Genomic DNA, 21,910 nt, shown 5'->3' with positions numbered 1-21,910 from the left:
TCATTGTTTTCTCTCCATCCTTGTTCAAGTCACTTATCACAGCATCATAAGCAGCAAACCGGAGATGGCGTCAGTCCATCACAACACACAAGTAGAAATGTACTTTTAGTCGACTGAAATGACTTGGAGATAAACCTGCAATTATGGGTTTTGATCGCCATTGCCTGGCACGGCACTGCTATGCCAACCGCTATGTCATTACTTGGCATTCCCATTCAGAGTGCCTTATGCAAAAAAGCCTGTTTTATTGTTTAAACTCAAGATGGTTGTGAGTTAGTGGATGGTGCTGCTCATTCTAATCTTACAAGTCTTTTCAGTCAAAGTAGTTTAATAAAAGCAAACTCTACACCTGGCTGTTTCCTGGCCTGATGTATGACGTACCCAACGTGGCATGAAAGTTAACCTGCCTGTCCTAATCAGAAGAGCAGCACAAGTGAAGCACGATTACATTTCATCGTATCCGAGTATTGAGTTGAGTGTTCCCTACAGTCTTCAGGGAGTTACAGTTGCTTGTATTTACTTCTGGAGCAGAGGTCAGGTCAGGCTCTTGTGTGCATAAACTGTAATCAAATGGCAGCCTCTCCCTTAACTTTATGGCAGGCTGACTGCTGCTTGGCTCCCTCCTTTAGCAAGTGCTGTGCACAAAGCCAGTCTCGCATTTCATCGCCATTTTACTTTGTTTCCTACAGCCACATAAAAGCAACACCTGGTTCTGTTTGTCCCCTTTTATTGTGTAGGTGGGAATCAGACACAATTCTTTGTTGTATTCAGTACAACCTGTGAAATGTTTGTAGCAGGAGTGTGTCATTCGTGTTTCTGCCTATGGATATTTTCACTGTCATATGTTTACTGTTGCTTTACAGATACCCATTTCCTCTGTCCAAGAGCTCCATGTACTCGGTGGGTGCGCCACACACTTGGCCCCAGGTTCTTGGATCACTAATATGGATGATAGACAGCGTACAGGCAAGTGAATAAATTGGCAGAATCAGCATTTGCTTAAAAATGAACGCGTCTGTCTGGAGAGTCGGACAACTAAAGACCACCCAGTGTGCCCCCTCCTGCACCTTGCTGCTGTTAACCATTGCATGTCTAGCATGGCTGTTCTACGCAGCTTTTGTTATTACTGTTTTATAATTGAGCAGATTATTGTAGAAGGTCAGGCTTCACCTTAAACATCACTCTCCATTTTATTCTCTTTATTATGCTGATATTATTATATTACTAGTTATGATTATTTAGGACGTCTCATTTTTTCATTGTATTAAATGTGTATGATTTGAGGCTATGGTGCAATATTAAAGACGCTATAAGCATTTTATCACAAACTAACCTGTAAAGCCATTTGCACAGATCAGTGATGTGGGAGTTTTAGTCTTAGGCCTGCACTATCTGGACCTCGAGTAAGAGCGTCAGTCTTGCATTTCACCTTCCTAGGTGATGAAGTCTGTTAAAGGGCAGGATTTGCTGTATCCAGACTTTTCTGATGGTGATTTTGAAACGGAAGATGGAATTCAGTTTAATAAGGTAAGACAACCTCTCATAGCTGCTTTGCATTTCTTCCCCTTATGCTTCAGTTCTCTATCTCAAGCACAAATGGCTTTTGGTATGTGTGCTTCTTTATCTTAGCTGCTTTAAAACACGCTAGAGGATGATTTTAGAAGAGACGAGGGGTGATCATTTGGTCTTCCTTCTCCTTTTAGACCCCTTGGTGCAGTGCCTTCCCGATTGTTGTTCAGTGCACTATATTTAGTCTCCTCTAGATGCTGTCGGGTAACGTTTTACGGTTTGCCCAGCACAGTAATCGTAATAGACATTCGCTAATGACACTGACTAGCAGGCAGGTTAGACGATGGATGGATGGATGATTGAGGTTTCTACAACTACCTTATTTGTCCTGCCTGTCATGTTAGGACATTTCTTGGAGACCCCCTTGGTGGCATTTCTTTGCACATCTCCCACTGCTACTTTATCTTTAGCCTGGTGGTACATCTGCTTTCATCCTGAGACACAAGAGCCCCCCAAATCCTGCCTTCCAGCTTCTCCTCTGCACAGCCCTCTCTAGATGTTTACTCCTCGGGATTTCTTATTTTAAAGTTTCACAGGGCAACCAAAGAACGAGTAGTTAAATGTGCTGATAATGTGAGGCTCTTCTGGACAGAACTCTGAGCTGTGACTTATTGGCCTGTAATTAAAATAAACTTTCTCTCTTTCAGTTGTTCATGGAGTATACCTCCCGGTGTTACGAAGAGTTTATGCAAGGAGCCGACACGTTTGAACGCCAAGACGCCATATTTCTGCCTAAGCTAAGTACGCACATAAGCTCACTTCAGCCTTAGACTGTCTCTGCTGTTTCTAGTAACTCTCGGTGCTCCTATTATTAGGCTTCAGATATTTCAAGCTCTTGTGAAATCAGCCACTCTGGGGGCAAATTGTCTTGTGTATGTCCTGTCCAGAGACCCAGAATAAGGGACCACCTTTCATGTGACTTTCCTATTGCTGTCTGTGTCTCTGGCTAATGAGGTGGGCCGCTGCAGGGAGTGTTGACATTCTAAATATCAATTAAAATGGTGAGAGCCCGGGGAGATTCACTAGAAAATGAAACTGGTAGCCAGAGGGAGTTTTAGTGCAGGTAACCATCCTGTTCTGAATGTGCCATCTTAAGAACAGTTTGGCACTAATGGCTCGAGTCCTGCTCTCTTAGGAGTCTTATTTTTTTTATTAATGGCTGAAGTAGACGCCTCAGCTTCTTCTGTGTTTTTAGCCAAAGTGTAATCTGAATCATCAGCCCTGAATTTTTACAGCAGAGGCCCAAATCTGTTGTGCTGTTGGCCACTGCGTTTAACTCTTTGCTGTGACCTTCACCTGTGGCTGCTGTCCAGTCCCACGCTGATGATCTCGATATGCTGCCTGTACTGCATATGCATGTGGAAATACAACCAAACGTACATTCTAAATAGGCGGACCAGTCACGACTCTTAATAGTGTTTAGGTTGTCTACAAGTGCTAAAGGCGAGAGGCACTCAAGTCTGTAGGATTTTGTGAAGTTGTAGATTTCATGGCATTACACATTTTATCTGATCTATTGTCCTGACATTTTTAACAAACTGTTTTACAGAAGAATTATTCAATGTGGATGAAAACCATTTGGCATGTCTGGCCGAAAAGGCTCAAGTTCTTGTGCGTGAAGTGGAGAATTTGGAGAAGACCACTCAAATGGTTAGTACCCCAGCATGATCGTGTCTGTATGACTTGTACAGCAAGCATTTAAGAGTACAGTAAGTTCACTTTTGTTAATAACTTACAATAATTGACAACGGGCAGTAATACAAGGATCTTAATATCAAAGTGAGAATTATTTTTGTCATCGTATCACTTCCACTTCTGTAATGTTCCTTTCAAGTCTGACTCTCCCAATCCGTTTTCTTGGTCTGTAAGGATTCAGACATTTAAGCAGTAAAGCACCACTGGTACTCGTGAGGAGGTCAGCTCTGCTTTAGTTCACCAGGAACGTGCAAAATCCACACACACCATGTCCATGCTGGCCTTTGACGTCCATGGCTCTGGAGCTGTGATGATGATGATTATTATGCACTAACCGCTGTATCTTTTAATGAGAAGAATAATATGGAGGGTCATGCAGACTCTTATTTTTAAAATGGCTTCCACCTAACTGAGTATTAACATCATGGAGTTCTCCCATCAGTCTCGTCCTACTAATACTTACATGGTCACTAGTAAGTATTGTGCCGTTAGTCCCGCCAGCAGCACGTTGGCTAAATGTGTGGAATGCTGGACCATAAAACTGCTGCAGAGCAGAGCAGCGAGGGATGTTTTCTAGTCTGAGAGGCGCCAATTCCTTGAGTCTCACGAAGGTAGCGCCTGCAATGGACAGGAGGCTGAACAGGGTAACTGGAGGGCATGATGACATTAGGCCGTCGCTCTGCCTTTTACAGCCTACACTGACATGTCCACCAGCAGGCGCAGACAGCCATTTAATCCAGCTTGGGCCCAGGTTGCCAGTTTGTTAGCGTTCATGGTGTGCCGCGCTGGGCTTTGTTCCCTCCTCCTTCTGTTGCCCCGGTGTGTCAGGTTTTCGTGGCAGCGTCCCGCAGTGCTTGGTTGCTCCTCTTCTGATAAGTGCCCAGCAGGAGCGGCCCCTGTACCCTCTTGAGCTCTGACTGCACGCTTGCCTGCTTACCTTCACCTATTGCACCAACTTCTTGCCCCCTCTCCTTTACATTAACCTCTGTCTCTCTTCTCATTTGTGGCTGCTCCGTCTCTTAATACCAACCAACACTGAATAAGTAACATTACATGCTCCTTCAGCTAATTGCAAATAAACTCTTGGCTTCTTTAACAGGACCGATTATTGGAGGAGAGGTCCAAAAAAAACATTCTTCAAGCAGACCTGCAGAAATTCCAGAATTATCGGGCCAGTTTGGAGACCTTCAGAGCCTCCCTTGAAAGTAAAAATAAGGCTTTGTGTGATGAGCTTGCAGGGACAGGTAAGTCCTGAGTAGCAAACCAGAGTGCTGCTTTCATCCAACATGTCTTGGTAGCCAAAGTGCCCTAAAATGCGGGCAAGCAGAAAGCAGCTGGAGGAGAGAAGGAGGGCGAACATAGAGAGACAATTTCGATTAAAGAATCTCCCTCAAGTTCAGAATGCTACTCCTCGTGGAGACATGTTTGTTATAAACACCGCATACATGCTGCTTGTAGTTTGAGGAACACAAGTAAGAGTACAGAGCACCCTGGTCAGGCCTGCACCTTTCAAACAGCCTGTGCACGTCTTCTCAAAGGTGTTCTGATTAAGTCATGTGACACCTTATTAAACATAACACAGTAATGCAGATTGTCTCCATCTTTAAGGATGCGTTTTAAATGTCAGGCCTCCATGAAGGTCCTGCAGAAGGCGGAGTCGTAATTTCTAAATTATTATCTGAATATGAATTTGGCAAACGCCCACGTTTGAGTGAATCTTCAAGTTCATCTTATTTTACTGAGACTTGAAGTTATTGTTAAATGGCACTCTAGTCTATCTCATTAATAAGTTACCACTGCATAATGTTTATTGAAGTTTGCTTACTGTGCTGTATGGTTTGATGTGTCCTCTAAATGCATTTTACTCTCCAGCCTTGTAATGTCGGAGGACTTTGCCTTTTATTGCAGGACTGCGTTTGGAGGCAGTGAAACAGGAAAATGAGCGACTGCAGCACATACTTGAAAATCAGAAACTTTCTCCAGCTGATATCGAGAGGATAAATCATGAAAGGCGGGAGCTGCAGCAGACGATTTCAGACCTGACCAAAAGTTTGGAGGAAGCTGAAGGTCAAAAATGGAAGGAGGAAATTAACCTTGCAAAAGCTAAGGAGTCTGTAAGCATGTTCCTATCTCGCATGACAAAGTCTCCTGCTGTTTGTTTGTATAGTGCTTTTAAATTAAATGTCAGTGTCATGGTATGGTCACTCGGACAGTATCTTGTGCTTTCTACTGACAGGCACACCTCCTGTCAGCATAGATGGAAGTTAATTTGTACCCAAGGGGAAAGTTGACTTTTTACAGAAGCTCTTATAAAAATAAATACATAAATCTATATAAATACTGTGGTTTGAGCTCATTCAGAATGACTTAAAAGGACGGAGAAAATAAAAGTTCTGACTTGGCAGTCCCAGTGAGGTGCTGTACAGGTATTGCTGTTGGTATACAGGAGCCCCAGTCGCGTTCCTTGACACGCTTCTGCCGATTTTTAATTGTTGCCTGAAAGTCCTCCGTGTTTGTGTGTCAAAGAGAAGATGTGCAGCATTGTTCATAATGACACTCAGGTTTCATTTAATTGTCTCCTTTGCCGAGACCACCAGGCTGTCTAGCGGGCGCTCCATAAGTGAGCATGCCCTTGTATTTAAAAGCACTTCGTGGTGGTACAGGCGCTCAAACTTGTTCTTCAGAGTACATTTAAAGAGTTTCCATTTCTATTCTATATATTAAGATTGGATTGTTTTTCTGTGTTTCTTTGTCCTTGTGAGGTGGAAAGTGTGCTGGCCGATTACCACAGTTTGGCCAGGAAGCTTAAACTGATCCCGTCGTCAGCTGAGAATGCTTGTGGACAAGACTTTGAAATTAAATTCACCCCTGAGAGTGCATTCTCCCAGATGAACAACTACAAAATTCAGATCGAAGTAAGTCTGTTTATTATGAAAATTGATTGAAGTTCGTTATTTAGTTGTGATTTACGGTGCTAAACTTCCTCTTGGCTGAAAGGGAAGCAGCCTGACCTTCAAAATGAAGTAAGCTGGTGTTGCGTCAGAGAGTGAATGAGAGACTGTCTGAATAAGGGAACCTCACATGAATGGCCAGGTTCAGTGACCAGGGTTAACTGTGCCAGTCCATCAGATGGAGATGTCAAATCAAGGCTCTGATCATCTGGGGCCTTCTCTGGGTGAAGTTCACTGGGCTTCTATTACCAGTGTGGCTACAGAACTGAATATGTGGTGCTTATTAACAAAAAAATCTGAGCCTATGCCTTATTTACCAGGGGGTCTGCACACCAAACTCGAGTGGGCGCCAGCAATAGGAGAGGTGGGTACATGTGCCTCACCACCTGTCATGAGTGTGGAGTAAATAGAAAAACTACAAATGCATGAATGGTTTTAAATTTTCATCCAAGTGGACTAACTGGTGACTGAGCAGCAAACTCCTCTTAGGTCTTCCTCTTGCTTGGCAGCACCATCCTTACCATTCTTCTCCCAGTATATCACCAGCATCTCTCTGCACATGTCCAAACCAACGCAATCTCGCCTCTCTGACTTTGACTTTGTCTTCCAACTGTCCAACCTGAGCAGACCCTCTAATGTACTTGTCCCTAATTCTGTCCATCCTTATCATACCCAATGCAAAAATCTTTACTCTGCCACCTCCAGCTCTCTCCTATTTTTTGGTCCGTGCCACTGTCTCCAACCCATATAACATTGCTGGTCTCACTACCATCCTGTAGACCTTCCCTTCCTTTCTAGTACCCATCTGTCACAAATCACTCCTGACGCACTTCTCAACCCATTCCACCCTGTCTGCACTCTCTTCTTCACTCCCTGTTACTCTGTACTGCTGATCCCAAGTACTTAATCTCATCCACCTTTCGCCAACTCTACTCCCTCATTCTCACCATTCCTATGACCTCCCTCTAATTCTCACACACACACACACACATTCTGTCTTGGTGGTCCTACTGACCTTCATTCCTCTCCTATCTAGGGTCTCCTTGACCCACTCCCTTCACTCACTACAGATCACAATGTCATCCAAAAACATCACAGTCCATGGGGACTCCTGTCTAATCTCGTCTGTCAACCTGTCCATCACCATTGCAAATAAGGGCTCAGAGTCGATCCCTGATGTAATCCCACCTGTGTCACTCCTACCGAAGACCTCACCACGGTCACATTTCCCTTGTACATATTCTGTACAACTCTTACGTACTTCTCTGCCACTCCCGACTTCCTCATACAATACCACAGTCACCCTGTCATATGCTTTCTCCAGGTCCACAAAGACACCTTCTGGCCTTCTCTAAACTTCTCCATCAACATCCTTGGAGCAAACATCTCATCTATGGTGCTTTCTTGGCATGAAACCATCCTGCTGCTCATTACTAGTCATCACCTCCCTTCTTAACTGAGCTTCCACTAGTCTTTCCCATAACTTCATGCTGTGTCTCATCAGTTTTATTCCCCTGTAGTTACTGCAGTCCTGCACATCCCCCTTATCCTTAAATGTCTGCACCAGTACACTTCTCCACTCCTCTGGCATCCTCTCACTTTCCAAGATTCCATTAAACAGTCTGATTTAGAAACTCCACTGCCATCTCTCCTAAACACCTTCATGCTTCCACTGGTATGTTATCTGGACCAACGGCCTTTCCATTCTTCATCCTTTTCATCGCTGGCCTTCTTCCTCCTTGCTAATCTGCTGCACTTCCTAATTCACTATCTCCACATCATCCAACCTTCTTTCTCTCTCGTTCTCTTCATTCATCAGCCTCTCAAAGTACTCTTTCCATCTGCTCAGCACACTCTTCTCACTTGTGAAAACGTTTCCATCTTTATCACTCTAACCTGCCGCTCATCTTTCCCAGCTCAGCCCCCCTCTGTAGCCCACTGGTCCTTTTCTCCCTCCTTAGTGTCCAACCTCTCATACAACTCATTATACTCCTTTTCTTTAGCCTTCGCCACCTCTCACTTCACCTTACGTCTTATCTCCTTGTACTCCTGTCTACTTTCTGCATCTCTCTAACTATTTCACTTCTTCACTAACCTCTTCCTCTGTATACTCTCCTCTGTCCAGGTGTCATGCCAAGCACCCTTCTATCTGTCTCCCTTACACCTTCTGCTGTAGTTGCCCAGCTATTTGGGGACTCTTCACTGCCATCTAGTGCCCATTTTACCTCCTCCCTAAACTCAACCTTGCAGTCTTCCTTTTTCAACTTCCACCATTGGCTCTGCCCTCACTCTCCTCCTCTTCTTGATCTCCAACGTCATCCTACAGACCACTATCCTATGTTGCCTAACTATACTTTCCCCTGCCACCACTTTGCAGTCTCCAACCTCCTTCAGACTGACCCTCCTGCACAGGATATAATCCTCCTCTGTTCATCTTCCTCCACTCTTGAGTGTCGCCCTGTGTTCCTCCCTCTTAACATACGTATTCACCACAGCCATGCCCATCCTTTTCACAAAATCCACTACCGTCTGCCCTTCATCTTTTCCATTCCTATCCTTGACACCATACCTACCCATCACCTCCGCATCCAGTCTGTTCCCTTCACCAATGTGCCCATTGATATCCGCTCCAATCACACCACTGTCTCTCCCTGAGTTCACTCTCCATCACTTCATCCAACTCACTCCAGAAATTTTCCTTCTCCTCTATCACACACCCAACTTGGGTGGCATATGCGAACTCTCTCCCCTTACCAGTCATACTGCCAACATTCAAAGTTCCTACCCTCACTTCCACTCTCCTAATCTTCCTCCTCTTTTTAGTTTAAGCAAAAGAAGATCAAGAGGAGACCTGATTGAAGTGCTAAAATCATGAAGGGAATTTGTCCAGTGGACCTGGAGGTGAGAACTCACTGGTGCTTTATCTTTTTAGATTCCTCTCAAAACTATGATCTCTCAGATGGAGGAGGAGACCAGCAAACAACTTCACCACAAGCTGAGCCTCGAAGAAGCCGTGGACCAGGTAAAATTCAGCCGGGCTTATCCACCACTTTGTATGGAATGCAGGAGCCTGCAAATCAAAGTTCTCCAATGAGACCTCCATGCCTTGAGTGACACGTCACACTAAATGCCCCCAGCAGTTGGCAGTAGCTGTGCACTGGAGGACTGGAATGACAAAGGTCACTCCTGATGAAGATGGCCCTGTGAATCCTGTCTAGTAAATAAAGGGGGGGGGGGCGCTGAGCCCATCAATAACACTGCACAGATTTCCAGTTCGTACGACAGAAGACCACCACTTAGGTTTCTTTGAAGTTCGTCTCCCCGAGCCGACACGATTCTACTCTGTGCCAGTTAGGGAGTCGGCACCTTGAACTCTGCACTCTATAAATCGGCCTGCCTCTGACGTCAAGTGCGCAAGGGTTCAAGGAATCGCAGGGTTGTTCTTTCACTCTGTAAATGATTGCTGTGGACGGAGGACAGTGGAATTCTTACTTGATTAAAAGGCATTTCCAGTGGTCCACAGTGAGAATCCTATTGGGGCAGGAGGCCATGATGTGACAAAACATCTTCAACGGTATCCCCTGTAGGAATCTGCGGGGCTGCCTCCTCGGCCGATGTCCGGGTGTTCATGGCTCAGATATTAGAAGAACAGAACATGAGGCTGATGGCAGAAGCCACTGCTCTCTAATAAGAACACGAGTGCTGACCTCAAGTTGGCCGACTTGTTCCTCCACAGTAACTGGAGTTGTGATCCGAGGACACACTCGCTAGAAATGGCCGAGTCATTTGAAAGGATTTCTCTGCCTTAAATATATTTAATGGGGACGGTGGGGCAGTAAACCTTCACTGATGCGCCATCCAGCTCAGGCTCCACTTCCATTTCATTTTCTGGACACAAGTGACTTTTCGTGGCACTTGAGGGTCTCCCACGGCCCCCCTCACTCCTTTACATGTCCCAGCACTCTTGCTTACATTACATCCTAATGTGAAACTGCGTCGTCTGTCCTGTTTGATTTGTGCTGCGTGCTCCGAGTTTCACACAACTGCCATCGTGTTTGTTGAACCGCAGTCGGTAAGTGACGCCACGTTGTGCTGTCGTCCGTATCGTTGGCGAGACAAAGTGAGCCTCCTGTGTAGCACAGTGTGGGCAGGCGGGAGTCTGCAGCGGTGGACTCTGTGCACTTAGACACGTGCTGATCATGGATGGGTTTGAAGCCATGTCACTATGCAGGTGACAAGCTTGTCCTCGTCTCGATTATCAGTTTGTGTGCCATCTGCTGAAGACGAACGAGAGACCTTTGAGTGTGCAACTTGAACTGAAACCCCTGAGAGACGACAAGGCAGTGGAGATGTTTCTGTGAGGCTTTATATCCAAGTCTGCTTTTTAAATTGACGTCGGTGTAAATAATGAATATAGCGCCTCTGCAGGGGGCTTCGTTTGTGCCAGCTTGACTTCTCAGCCATTCTGTCTTTGAGGATGCACGCGTTGTCTAAAGCCTCACCCGATGTCTCTGCAGAACTTGCCAGGCGTCATATAAGTAGTGGCGTGAAGTGGCATGATGCCCGTCCAGTGCCCCACATTTGTGGGGAGGACGCATGGCGGTATTGGCAGTGGCACCGAAGTCCTAGTAAAGAGCAGTAACTGGGCAGACTGGGCCCTTCACGAGGACAGCCCGTCATTTCTCCGCTGGTGTTTTTTGGTTTAAATTCTCTTTCTTTTGTTAACTCCTGGCGTCCTTGGATTTTCCTGCAGATGAATTCCGTCCTTTTGGATAAGGAGGCTGAGATTAAACAGTTGAACCAGCAGCTGCAGAAAATGAGTGAGCAGGTAGAGCAGGACACCGAGGTAAGGGTCAAAGAGCCATGGCAGCACTTCCCGTGGCCCACTTGTATTTCATAAAACTGTGTTTAAGAAATTGATCTAAAATGTACCTGTCACCTTGAAAATGTGACCGGCCAGGCCAGAGGGGGGACATTCAAGCAGTTGTGCTCATTCACGCTTAGGAAATGAAGAGGAAGGAGGAGAGCTGGGCGCTGGAAGTGCAATCCCTCGAGGACCGGAAATCTGCCTTGGAGAAGAAGATGATGGAGGACATGGAGAAAGTGTCTGAGGAGCTGAAGGCGGCGCAGCAACAGTAAGGAAATGCGCTTGAGGGGACAAAGAGGGGACATTCAGCTTAGTGACGAACCCTTGGAGCGTTGTGTTCTGAATTTGGGCTTTGGAGATGTCGAGATTCTGTGGCTCTGCCTTTTTGTTTCAGAATCTTTTCAGCTTATTTTTCAACCTCGTTTTGTTTTCTAGCATTGGCACTGCCATTTAGAGTTGATCACATGGCACACGTCACACAAACGGCATAGACGATGGCAGCATAGTACAAGCATCACCCAAAGTTAAACCTTTCGATTGGTGCCAAGCTTTCAAAGCCGCTTTGGTAGTGAAGATTCTTGACGAGTCCCTTGGACTTGCGCGCTGGGTGGTGGCATCTTGATTTTTTTTGGTTTGTTTGTTCCTGGCTTTGTCCCTGCTCTTTCTGTTTGTCACCTCCTCATCTACTTATGTGCCTTTTTGACACCCAACTACTTGTCACAAACACAAGATGGGGGGGCCACAGCACCTCGCTGGCACTCCTGGTGGTCATTTATTCAAAGGTATGGTATGTGCTCCATCTAACCAGCTGTGCCAACTAGATGTGTGACACCCACCTGGCACTGCAGGGATTGAATGGGCGTCTTTGGAGAGAAAACGCTCTCGGGTTCTTCAGTATTGGCACAATGGCGTTACTTGTGTGTAGCTGAAGCTCGTCGCTCGTTTTCATTTGACAAGCACGGTGAAACAAAGCCGTTGGCATCGGCCCTTGACCCCCATCCTTAAATGGGCAGTGTGTTGTGCCTGCCTGTATAAAGCTGAGGAGGTCACTCTCAGCCAGTGGTGTGTGCCACCGTCTCCCGTGGAGCCCACCATACGATAGTCTGAGTCTGTCCATAAAGGTGGCACACTCCTCCAAATGTCTCCCGCTGGCACCTCGGTCTCCTCCTGACTTTCATAGATGTCGCCTAGCAACGGGATGTTTACTTGCAGAATGTGTTCTCGGTCGTCCATCAGAGGACCTGCACACACATTGCACCGATACAATAGGGAGAACCTCAAGGGTGGGCTGACTGGCAATGGGGTCTTAAGAAATATTTCTTTTCAGGTATCACTTTGTTGTTCAAGAGAAGACTGAAGAGAGACGCAGGGTGGTCTCGAATCTGAATGTTATCCTAGAGATGGTGACCAACTATTTGTCAAAGATGGAGGTGAGACTGGGTGGTAGGCTTCAGCAGATGGAGTCAGCTGGGTTAGTGGGGGTCTCGTCCTTGTGAAGTTGGCGTACGGTGCGAGGGGCTCAGTCAATTGACACAAACTGTCTGCCCTTTCTGTCCACAGCACACCCTGGCAAAGCATAAGGAGCAAGTGGACAGAGACCACCAGGAATGTGTGGCGGATGAGTCTGTCCAGAAGCTCTCGGAAATGTTCCAGAGCGCCAGAGATCTGTTTGACTGACTGGGGTCCGTGGGTGGAGCTGGGGGCGGGTGGATGGGTGGGGGGTTTGATTTTTTTTTTTTTTTTGTATGAGGGTCCTCACTGGATTACCCAGCAGTCACTTTGAAGCAGTGGGTGACGTGAAGACGTGTTAACAATATTTAAGTGGTTAATAAAGAGTAACAAATCAGAAAATGTGTGTGTGGTACTCTGGGCTGTTTTTGACAAAGCTGGCACTGTTGCCCACCTGAACATCGTCACTAGGCTCACAACACCCATCACCGGTAACACGCACCACAAATCGGCCGACGGAGCTGAGCCACAACTGAGCAGAGAGAAGTGCCAACTTCTACAGCTGGCACGCTGACCTGAATGTGATTAGAAAAGAGGACGATGGCGCGCCTGAGTGGGTAGAAGTCAGGAGTCGTCTTAGTGGTGGGAGACGTTCATTCAAACTCACCGCATGCTGAGGCCGTCTGAGTTTAAGGCTTGGAGGATGAGGATGAGGTTGAGTGGACCGAATTAATAGCCGATATGTCGCTATCTGGGCTGTCTGGCATTGCGGCCTTCTGCCCCCACAGCTCGCCGTGTCTGCTCTTTTCATGCCAGGGCTCGTAACGTCAGCCCATCGCATGGCCGTGTGAGAAGCTCGAGCTCCGCATCTGACCTTTGGTGCCCGGCTGGTAAAGCCACCTTCATAAACTGCAGACAATAAGACGACATTCACCTTCGCTGTGAAGAGGAGAACACGAATTCTCAAGGGCACAAACTAAAGCCGGGGTCCGTCGGTCAGAGGAGCAGGAAGGGGCGGTAGATGGCAGATTGGACGTGATGTGCTCGAGAGTGGGCAGCACATTTTCAAGCTCTCTGGTAGAGGGTCTTGCACATCAGCCGTACTCGACACACACTCACTGTCCGCCCACTGACTGGATGCCACAAACATGGTGATGTTTGGTATTGGCACTGGCACAAGTGAGGGATACTGAAGTCCGAGCCTGGGCCTCTGAAGGTGCAGGGTTTTAGACCACCTGATGAGATGGGCACCACTTGGCATGCTGGCCCTTAGCTGTGTTCCTTTCCATTTAACGTTTACACTGGTAAATTAAAGAAAAAAAAACCCTGGGTGAAGTGGCAACTGAGCAGCCCTGAGACCACCCTGGAGCAGAACAGGTCTGTACACACCATCAGCTATTCAAAAAACAGCAGGCAGCAAATGGGCAGAAAGCTAAAGTGACTGAGCTTTGTGCAGTGAGCTGGGGGCAAAGCTGTGTCCATGGCCAATGACACCAACGGGGTGGGATGGGCATGGTGAAGACCGCCGCGATGAAGCCTTGGGAATTGACAGGTTCAGCGGCTCACCTGATTCCTTTGAATCTGATCAAATGCTGGGTACTGTCCACGTCGGACCCCAGAAACTGGGGACGCATGACCACCATATAGCACTTTCTAAGGGACATCATCACGTCACCAAACATGCCAACCAGGCTGAGGTTACGTGAGCCTTCTGGTCGCAGACTGAGGTGATCGGCTCAAGCCTTCCAGTTCACCCCACAGCTGGATGGTGGTCATCGTTGACACCTCCCAGGTGCCCACCTTTCTGTGGCAGTCGGGCCTCCCTTTGTAGGACCATCTCCAGCCACCTCTGAAGAGTAGCAGGGGCTACAGGGACAATCACTGGACAGGATGGTAACTTTGGCCAACATGCTGGCATCACACCTCCCCCATGCCAGTCTGAGATGACCCACAGCTGTGAGCAGAGGTCATTTTCACAGTCCCGGGTTCAAATCCTGCCTCAGTTGTAGGCACTGCAGTGAGATGAAGGCTTTCTAGTAATTGTCTGAGTTTGAATATGCCACGCTGGACTGGCAGTGTTGATACATGCCACCTTGAATTGGATTCATGTGGGCTTGTGTAAATGTCTGGGTGAGCTCAAGTGTCCCCTGCCCAGTCACAAATTCCATCATCTTGTGTGCAGTTGATGTGGGTGGTCACCACAGTCCAGGTGGGCTTTGTCTTCTGTAAATTGAGGTCCTGTACAAAGTGACGCCACATGCTGACGATTGTGACAAAATCGAGAAGACAAGAGGGACAAGCCCAACCGGATAAGCTGACCAGATGACACATTGGATGTTAGTGTGGCATACTGAGCCAATCAGCTGTGAAGAGCATGGCCGACAAACCTCAACGTCATCACTCTGCTCAGAAAGTTAATGCCAGCAGGAGAGGTGAAGACATATGGGGCCAACTAAATATGACCAATGGGCACCTTGAGTATCTGAGACCTCGAGATGTCTGTGGGCATTGGCACTGACAGTAGTACCCCTTTGTAATGCCCTCTGTGGCTGGCTGGACTGTGGTTTGTCAAAGCACATTTATTCTAATTGCTTTGGACATCAATGAGGCAGAAGAAAAACTAACAATGGGTCCGTGCCCTTCTGAAATGAGTCACAATGTGCCCTCCTGTGCCTCACTGTACCTGTTAGACATCCAGACCACCCCTTGCGAGGTGCCAGACTATGGCGGACTCCTCTCCGCCTTCCTCGAACTCGAGAGTCAAGAACAGGCCGAGCGGCTGTGCTGTGCTGTGCGCGAGCTGGCGGGGACTTTCAATAAAGTTTGCTCTAAAAAAAAAAACCCCCGCCCCTCGCCGGAAGTGCATTTAAATAAAGCTTGTTGATCGGCGCGGGACGGAATGGCGGCGCGCTTGGTTCGCAGAGGTGAGTGGACGGGAACGTCAAGTGAGGGCTTCCTTCTGGGACATTCGGGGAGAATGGCGTAGGCACGGGGGTGGGAACCGAAGACTAAGAGAACGGGTGGGCGTTTGTGGTGTGATGTCGGCGGGTCCGTCGGGCTTAGACTCGCCATGCCGCCTCCCGGTGCTGCCTGAGCTCCCACTGGGCTCATTTTCTGGGTTTGCGGTGATGCCCGCCGGTCCAGCCGTAAGCCTGTCGGATTCTTCGCTCTGTCACCAATTGGCCACCACAGCAGATCAGCTGAGGGGGCAGCGGACATGGCCGATCTCCACGACGTCCCGTGCCCGGGTCAGATCTGTCACTAGACCTGTGACTTTGTGCGTTCGTCGTCCTCTCCACGGCCCGGTCACAGACGCGGAGGGGGCGCTGGCCCTGTGGTTGTCCTCTCAACAGCCTGAACTGGAACGCCATGGTTGTGGCGGTCACCGCCGTCACTCGCGCTCTGAACTGGGATGACCAGCCGCCGCTCTCATCTAAAAGCTCCGCCCGAGCGCTGGTCCGTTTCATCGAAAGCCTCCTCGCCATCTCCAGAGCAGCCTGCTGTGGCTGACCACCTGAAGGAGAGGACCCCTGGGTGTCCCGCCGCAGTCCCACTGGGCAGACTCCTCGGTCTTGTCCTGATGTTTTTGTGATGCCGGGCAGAGGTCTGTGTGGCAGAGTGGGAGACGACACCGTGTGACCACGAGCAGGTCGCTTCACCTGCCTGGGCTCCAAAAACCAAACAAATGCAACCAGCTGGGCTTCAGATGTGGGAAGTGAATGTGACATGTGCAGAAGAGTGGGCACGGGTGTGTTGGCATTCTTCAATGCCCCAGGTTTCTCCTCCTCACGGTGTTGTCTTTTCATTCTTCTCAGTGGCCCTAAGCGCAGGTCTGGAGAGGTCGCTCCTCCTGGTGTGTCCGGTCAGTCGCACATATGGATCTGTGGCCGCACGAGCTCCCCAAATGGCACCAACCAAAGAGGTTCAAGGTGAGTAGGACCTTTATTGGGGGGGAGGTGGCGCTGGCCCATCTGGCTTGAGTGGCAAAGCCCTGGCGCCACCCTAATTGGCACTATTTAAGGTGGGTTGTGGTGGGCGCTGGGGGGTCGGTGCCTCTCTTCACCCCTCTTGGCTGATCAGGTTTGTCTTTGTTTCTGTGTCTAAGCACCTGCTGCCTTGTGCTGGACCCCCAAAAGGTGCTGTAAAAGAAACACAACTGGGGCTCCTTTAAAAGTGTGACCGCGGGGAGCTGGGACAAACGTCGGACCCCTCGAGTCACTCTGGGGTGGATTGACTGAACTTCTGTGAAAAGCCCACTAAAGTGCTCTCTGTTATATAGCGCCCTGTCTGTCTGCCTGCCTGCCTGCCGCTGCTGTGCCCATTGCCATGAAGACGAGAGGGGTGCCCGGGCACTATGGTGGTCTCGCTTGTCTGTTCTCTTTGTTCATTTGTGTTCCTTTTTGGCCTTCAGCAGATGATGAGAAGATCCTCACGGAGCCCCTGAAGCACTCAGACTTTTTTCACCTGGCAGAACTCTTCACCCTGAAGGACCTCTTTGATGCCCGGGTGCACTTGGGCCATAAGAGAGGCTGCAGGCACAGGTAACCCAGCACTCGCCCTGTGTCCGGCCATCTGATATATCGTGGGGTGGACATGATAGCACAAACGGCACCTGATCACCCAGTCACGCTTTGTACTCCACAAGGGGGTCTCGCTGGGCCCACTCAGCGCTGGGCATTTTGAAGTGGTAGTCGCAGGTGCGCCAGTCACAAAAGTCATGAAGGTCATTCCTGCGTCATACAGAGCAGCCAGAAGAGGTCAAGGGGGGGGAGGAGTGCCAGGACAGGTCAAAGGACACTGATGGGGACCACCAAAGCAGTCATGAAAACAGTGACGTGAGTTTACTTGTCACTTGTGCCGTATGTCACTTGGTGTGCCAGGAGTGATGCCAGTCTCACTCGGGGGGGGGGGGGGGGGGGGGGCTGTGAATAGGGTGGAGGGTGAAGATCAAAGTGTGGCGTCACCTTTGCTAAGAAATCCACGGGGTGTGACGAGAGGCAGCCACCCTGAGAGTCACAGGGCCCCTGCTGTTGGTAGCTTGGATGGTTCGATGGCACCCCACTGTGGACACCCAGGTGACCTGCCCAGAGCCCAAATACCCCCTGGCACTCCGTGGCGGTCCCAAGACAGCTTGACAAAGTGTGGGAGTGGGCAAGGTAGACCTGCAGGAGGTGGCTTTGGGCCTCTGGGTGTCCTCTACCGCCGATGGCCGTCACCTTTTCACAGCCACTCGTCTGACTCCCTGCAGCGATGTCCCCACCACTGTGAGCCTGTCCCCCTCACAGCCGTGTCATTCAGTGATTACAAAGTCTGTCAGTCAGCAGCCCGCCTGGCCAGACCACCACATCTCACAGCCACGTCCCCCCTCTCTCGGGACACCCACTCGCTTTGCCCTCCAGGCCGTCAGCTCGGCTCATGAAGGGGGTCGCCAGCTGCCCGTTTGACGGTGACGTCGTTTTATGTGGTCAGCCAGTCGGCACCGTCCCTTTACACGCATTGGGCTCCATGTGACAGTGCAGAACTCGAGACCACCACGGTACGCCAGACTTGTGCTGCTGCCACTTAGTGTATGAAGCCGATCGCTACCCGGTAGGCGACTTTTGTCGACGGCCTCCTGCAGCCCAACGATGTTGACAGAAGCCTTGGAGGAACTTGGCCACTTCTCGCTGTTGGCACTTGGAGATGTCCCCTCAGAGGACCCTTGTGAAGGGGCGCCTGCACTTCTGCACAAATGTCCATTTTGTGACTGACGTCCCCCCCCACCCCGTTAAACAGAGCGGTAATCGATCAGCTGGCAGTTGGCCCAACACTTGGGGGTACCCTTGCAAATGCCACTGAACGGGCACGCCAACCTCATCGTGCTTGTTTTGTGGTGGGGCGGCCAGTTGAGGGCCACGTGTATGCCAGTCAGAGTGCCAGGCCACCTCCTACATCCCTCAAACACCAAGGGGCACCCAGTCGAGGGTCTTGATGGTGGGCAGTTTAACTCCCAGGGAGTGAAGGGAAAGTACAAACACCGCTGGCCTCGCACTTCATGCCAGTCGGGGTGCCCGGGGGGCACTTCCTGCCTGGAGAGACTTTGTGCTCCGGGGGTTTCATCGGTTATGGGTCACTGCTAGGCCACAATGCCCTGTGCCCAGCTGCCATCCTCGCCCTCTGACCTCTGTCTTGCCTTTTCTCTTCCAGGCTGATGGAGCCGTACCTTTACGGCTGCCGCCTCGAGCAGGACATCCTGGACTTGGAGCAGACTGTGGAGCACCTGCAGGTGGCGCTCAACTTTACAGCCCATGTGGCCTACCGAGGTGGCATCATCCTGTTTGTGAGCCGAAACCGTCAGCATGCTCACCTGGTGGAGAGCACGGCGCAGGCCTGTGGGGAGTATGCCCACACTCGCTACTGGCATGGGGGGCTGCTTACCAATGGCCACGTCCAGTATGGACTGGGCACTCGCCTCCCAGACCTCCTCGTCTTCTTCAGTACACTCAACACCGTCTTCCAGCAGCACGTGGCCATACGGGACGCGGCCAAGATGAACATCCCCACCGTGGGCATTGTGGACTCTGACTGCAACCCCAGCCTAGTGACGTACCCGGTGCCCGGGAATGACGACTCCCCCGCGGCACTCGAGTTGTACTGCAGGCTCTTCAGACTGACGGTGAACCGCGCCAAAGACAAGAGGAGGCAGGTGGAGCTCCTGTACCAGCTGAAGGGCAAGGACGAGGCGCGCCAGTGAGGCCCGTGTGACTGGCATTGTGACCTAATAAAGACAGCTGTGTGTGTACCTGCCACTGTGGTGTCTTTGTGGGAGCTTGGTGCCATCTGGTATACCCGGGGCTGCTCAGGGCAGGGCTGAGTGACGAGGGATTTGATGGATGCCAGCCTAAGCTCTGCGTTGGGGGCTACCTCCGATATGCCAGTGTCCTGGTGGGAGGAGCTCAGGGATCTTAGGGTTCAAGATGCCCTCCCCATGCCCAGTTGGTCTTCATCTGTGTTTCTCCTCACTTCGCGCCCACTCTGTCCTGCCCTGCCATTTCATTTCCTTCAATTCCAATTCAAGTTGGTGGCCTTCTGGCAAAGATGGGCACTGGGTGAGACCAGGTAAAGGGACTGCTGCTGGCTCACGCTCGCTCATTCTTGTATAGCGCCTTGCGTTGGGTCATGTAACAAGTCACGGGTAAAATGCAAAGAAACTGCAGCATGAAAGCCAGGAGAGGGTTCTCACGATGCCCATCCGTTAATGCTCTCATTGAGCTGTGCCCAGCTGACCATGATGGAGACCTTCAGGCTGCTCACCCCCTACTGGCCACGCCAATGAGATGAGAAGAACTGGACAGGTACAACCTGGGCTGCACTTCTGCCCTCAGAGTGGGCAGACAAACGACGTGTTGCGATGCCCGCTTAACCTGATCTGTTCCATCTTAGCTGGGGGTCCACCATTGGCCGCAGTGGCTTTGCCTTTTACCCCCTGGTCATTCAAGAAGTAGGGGGGGCAGGAGGAAAGTTTGTGGTGTCCTAATCATCTGATGGTGTAAACTAGTGCTGTGAAAGGCGCTATATAATGCAGAGCCCTTGGAAAGGTGGTGTGTGCCCGCCTCGGCTCAGCAGTTGGACGTTTGCAGAGGCTGTCGCGGGCGCCCGTCTCTTCCTCCTCCATCATTTCCTCACTTGTGCCTCCATAGTGAAGGCCAGTGGTGCGAGTGTAGCAGCCATTGACGAGGACCCTCTGGTCGGTCACACGTCACCGGATTCTTCGCTTGGCGTTTGTGAGAATTCCACATCCCAGCAGGCTTCTGGCCACGCCCTCTGCCCCTTTGGCCAATCAGCTGTTAGTCAGTCGCTGACATCATGGAGGACAGACATGTCGTCTGCCCACATCAGCGGCCTTTTGCTGCAGTGCCATCGGGGCAGACGGACAGACCCTGAGTCTGCTGCTTTGCCAGGTGATGGTACTCAGACTTGGTACGAGCGGTGGGCACAATTCATGATGAGGTTCTTCTGACAGGTGGGGAGCGGAGACCCCGTCTGGCAGGAGACAATCCAGCTGCACCAGTGTGACATGGGGCTTTGGCAGAATTCACATGGGAGTGAGAGTGGCAGGAGCCTGAGTGCCCATCCAAGTGCCCACCATGGTGATTCATGCCAGACTTTGGACGCTGACTTGTGTGTAGAAAGCTGGCTGTGTAAAATGCCAAGTGTGTGACCTGCACATGTAGAGAAGCCGAACATCATGGAGACCATCAACTCCTGAGCTGGCACTTTCCACCAGGCAGGTAAGAGGTGCCCAGGCACTGCCCTTCAGTGCCATCCCAATAGCTTGGGGCTCGACCCGTCAGGTAACTGTGTCACCCTGTGCTCTTCTTGTCTGCGGTGGGCCTTACCAATCTGATCTCCGATGTGCCCACCCGCCTGTTAAAGGCTCCTTTGGCCTCTGTGCCCACGTAGCACACTGCCCGCTGGTGTCTTTCTGTGTCCCGGTCCTTGATGGTGTCACTTGAGCCTCCATTTCCTGATCCCACCATTGAACTGGTCACCCGCAGATAACGAGTTCTGGGAGGCACAGACACGAGACCCTCTGGTGCCTTCACTTGCAGTGCCACAAGGACCTCCGCGTCTCACTGGGTGGTCTTGTCAGTGGTCTGACGATTCAAAGTCAAACTGTGGCTGCCTGTCAGATTCTTCTTCTTTTCACGATGGCCTCTCATTTCTTGTTCTCTACGACTTTAATGACGACTTAAGAACGGCCAACGCCCGAGCAGCCCTGAACTATCAAGCCAGAGAAAAGCCCCCTAAGAAGAGCGTCAGACTAGCAGAGCTGGCAGGTCAAGAAGTTCTGAGGGCTGAGATGGCGCCGTTCTATAGACACATTACAGTGTTGGTGTAACATGGGCACACTTAGGAGAGGTGCTCAGGGACCCGTGGCAGGTGTTGGCACGAGACCGGACCACCACCTACTGGACCTACACAGGAAGAACTGGCAAAGTCCAAACAACAAATGGCCTTAGCAAGATCACTGCAAAAAAGAAAAGCCGTCACCTTCAGCTGGGCAAAGCTGCACTTGAGCTCAGCATCCACCTTTCTGAGGAGTGGCGGGGGTCCGAGAGTGACATCGGGGACACCCCGGGCTTTTAAATGCCACCCGCTCCGTTTTATTATCATTTAGGGTAAGACATTCATTCAGGCACTCGGCGAGGGTCTGCATTGTCTCACTTTGTAGTGGGGGGGGGGGCATGCGTATCAAAATGAGAACTGCAGGACCCCCCGAGTAAGGGGGGCTACAGAGGATGAGAACTCACCCAAGGGACCAGAAAAACTCGTAGTGCGTAGGTAAGATGTGAACCGTTTAGGGCATCGTCACCTCGGGGGGGCCTGCTGCCTGTTC

General features: G+C 50.2%; 2 protein-coding genes across 5 annotated transcripts in view; both read left to right on the top strand.

Annotated features, from left to right (window-relative positions):
• The window catches only part of LOC114657089 (kinetochore protein NDC80 homolog), a 30,253-nt gene extending 17,451 nt beyond the window's left edge, over positions 1-12,802 (top strand). For all 3 annotated transcript variants that reach the window (XM_028808849.2, XM_028808851.2, XM_028808850.2), the window contains exons 6-17: positions 864-966; positions 1,438-1,527; positions 2,217-2,310; positions 3,119-3,219; positions 4,364-4,508; positions 5,173-5,378; positions 6,027-6,179; positions 9,148-9,237; positions 10,969-11,061; positions 11,220-11,350; positions 12,410-12,512; positions 12,643-12,802. In XM_028808849.2, the coding sequence (XP_028664682.1) occupies positions 864-966; positions 1,438-1,527; positions 2,217-2,310; positions 3,119-3,219; positions 4,364-4,508; positions 5,173-5,378; positions 6,027-6,179; positions 9,148-9,237; positions 10,969-11,061; positions 11,220-11,350; positions 12,410-12,512; positions 12,643-12,759 (1,426 nt within the window). In that variant the 3' untranslated portion in view covers positions 12,760-12,802. The remainder of the gene's footprint in view (positions 1-863; positions 967-1,437; positions 1,528-2,216; positions 2,311-3,118; positions 3,220-4,363; positions 4,509-5,172; positions 5,379-6,026; positions 6,180-9,147; positions 9,238-10,968; positions 11,062-11,219; positions 11,351-12,409; positions 12,513-12,642) is intronic.
• Positions 12,803-15,367: 2,565 nt separating this feature from the next.
• On the top strand, positions 15,368-19,311 carry mrps2 (mitochondrial ribosomal protein S2). 2 transcript variants are annotated; one of them, XM_028808848.2, is made up of 4 exons: positions 15,368-15,455; positions 16,347-16,460; positions 16,946-17,072; positions 18,718-19,311. In XM_028808848.2, exons 1-4 carry the CDS (start codon positions 15,431-15,433, stop codon positions 19,262-19,264), a joined length of 813 nt encoding a protein of 270 aa, XP_028664681.1. In that variant the 5' UTR covers positions 15,368-15,430; the 3' UTR covers positions 19,265-19,311. The 2 variants fall into 2 exon arrangements, with proteins under 2 accessions (XP_028664681.1, XP_028664680.1); XM_028808847.2 differs by having other exon boundaries at positions 16,943-17,072.
• Positions 19,312-21,910: the final 2,599 nt, after the last annotated feature.

Source organism: Erpetoichthys calabaricus, chromosome 9, assembly GCF_900747795.2.
Source record: "Erpetoichthys calabaricus chromosome 9, fErpCal1.3, whole genome shotgun sequence".
Lineage (NCBI taxonomy): Eukaryota > Metazoa > Chordata > Cladistia > Polypteriformes > Polypteridae > Erpetoichthys > Erpetoichthys calabaricus.
This window is presented reverse-complemented; position numbering and strand designations above follow the sequence as displayed.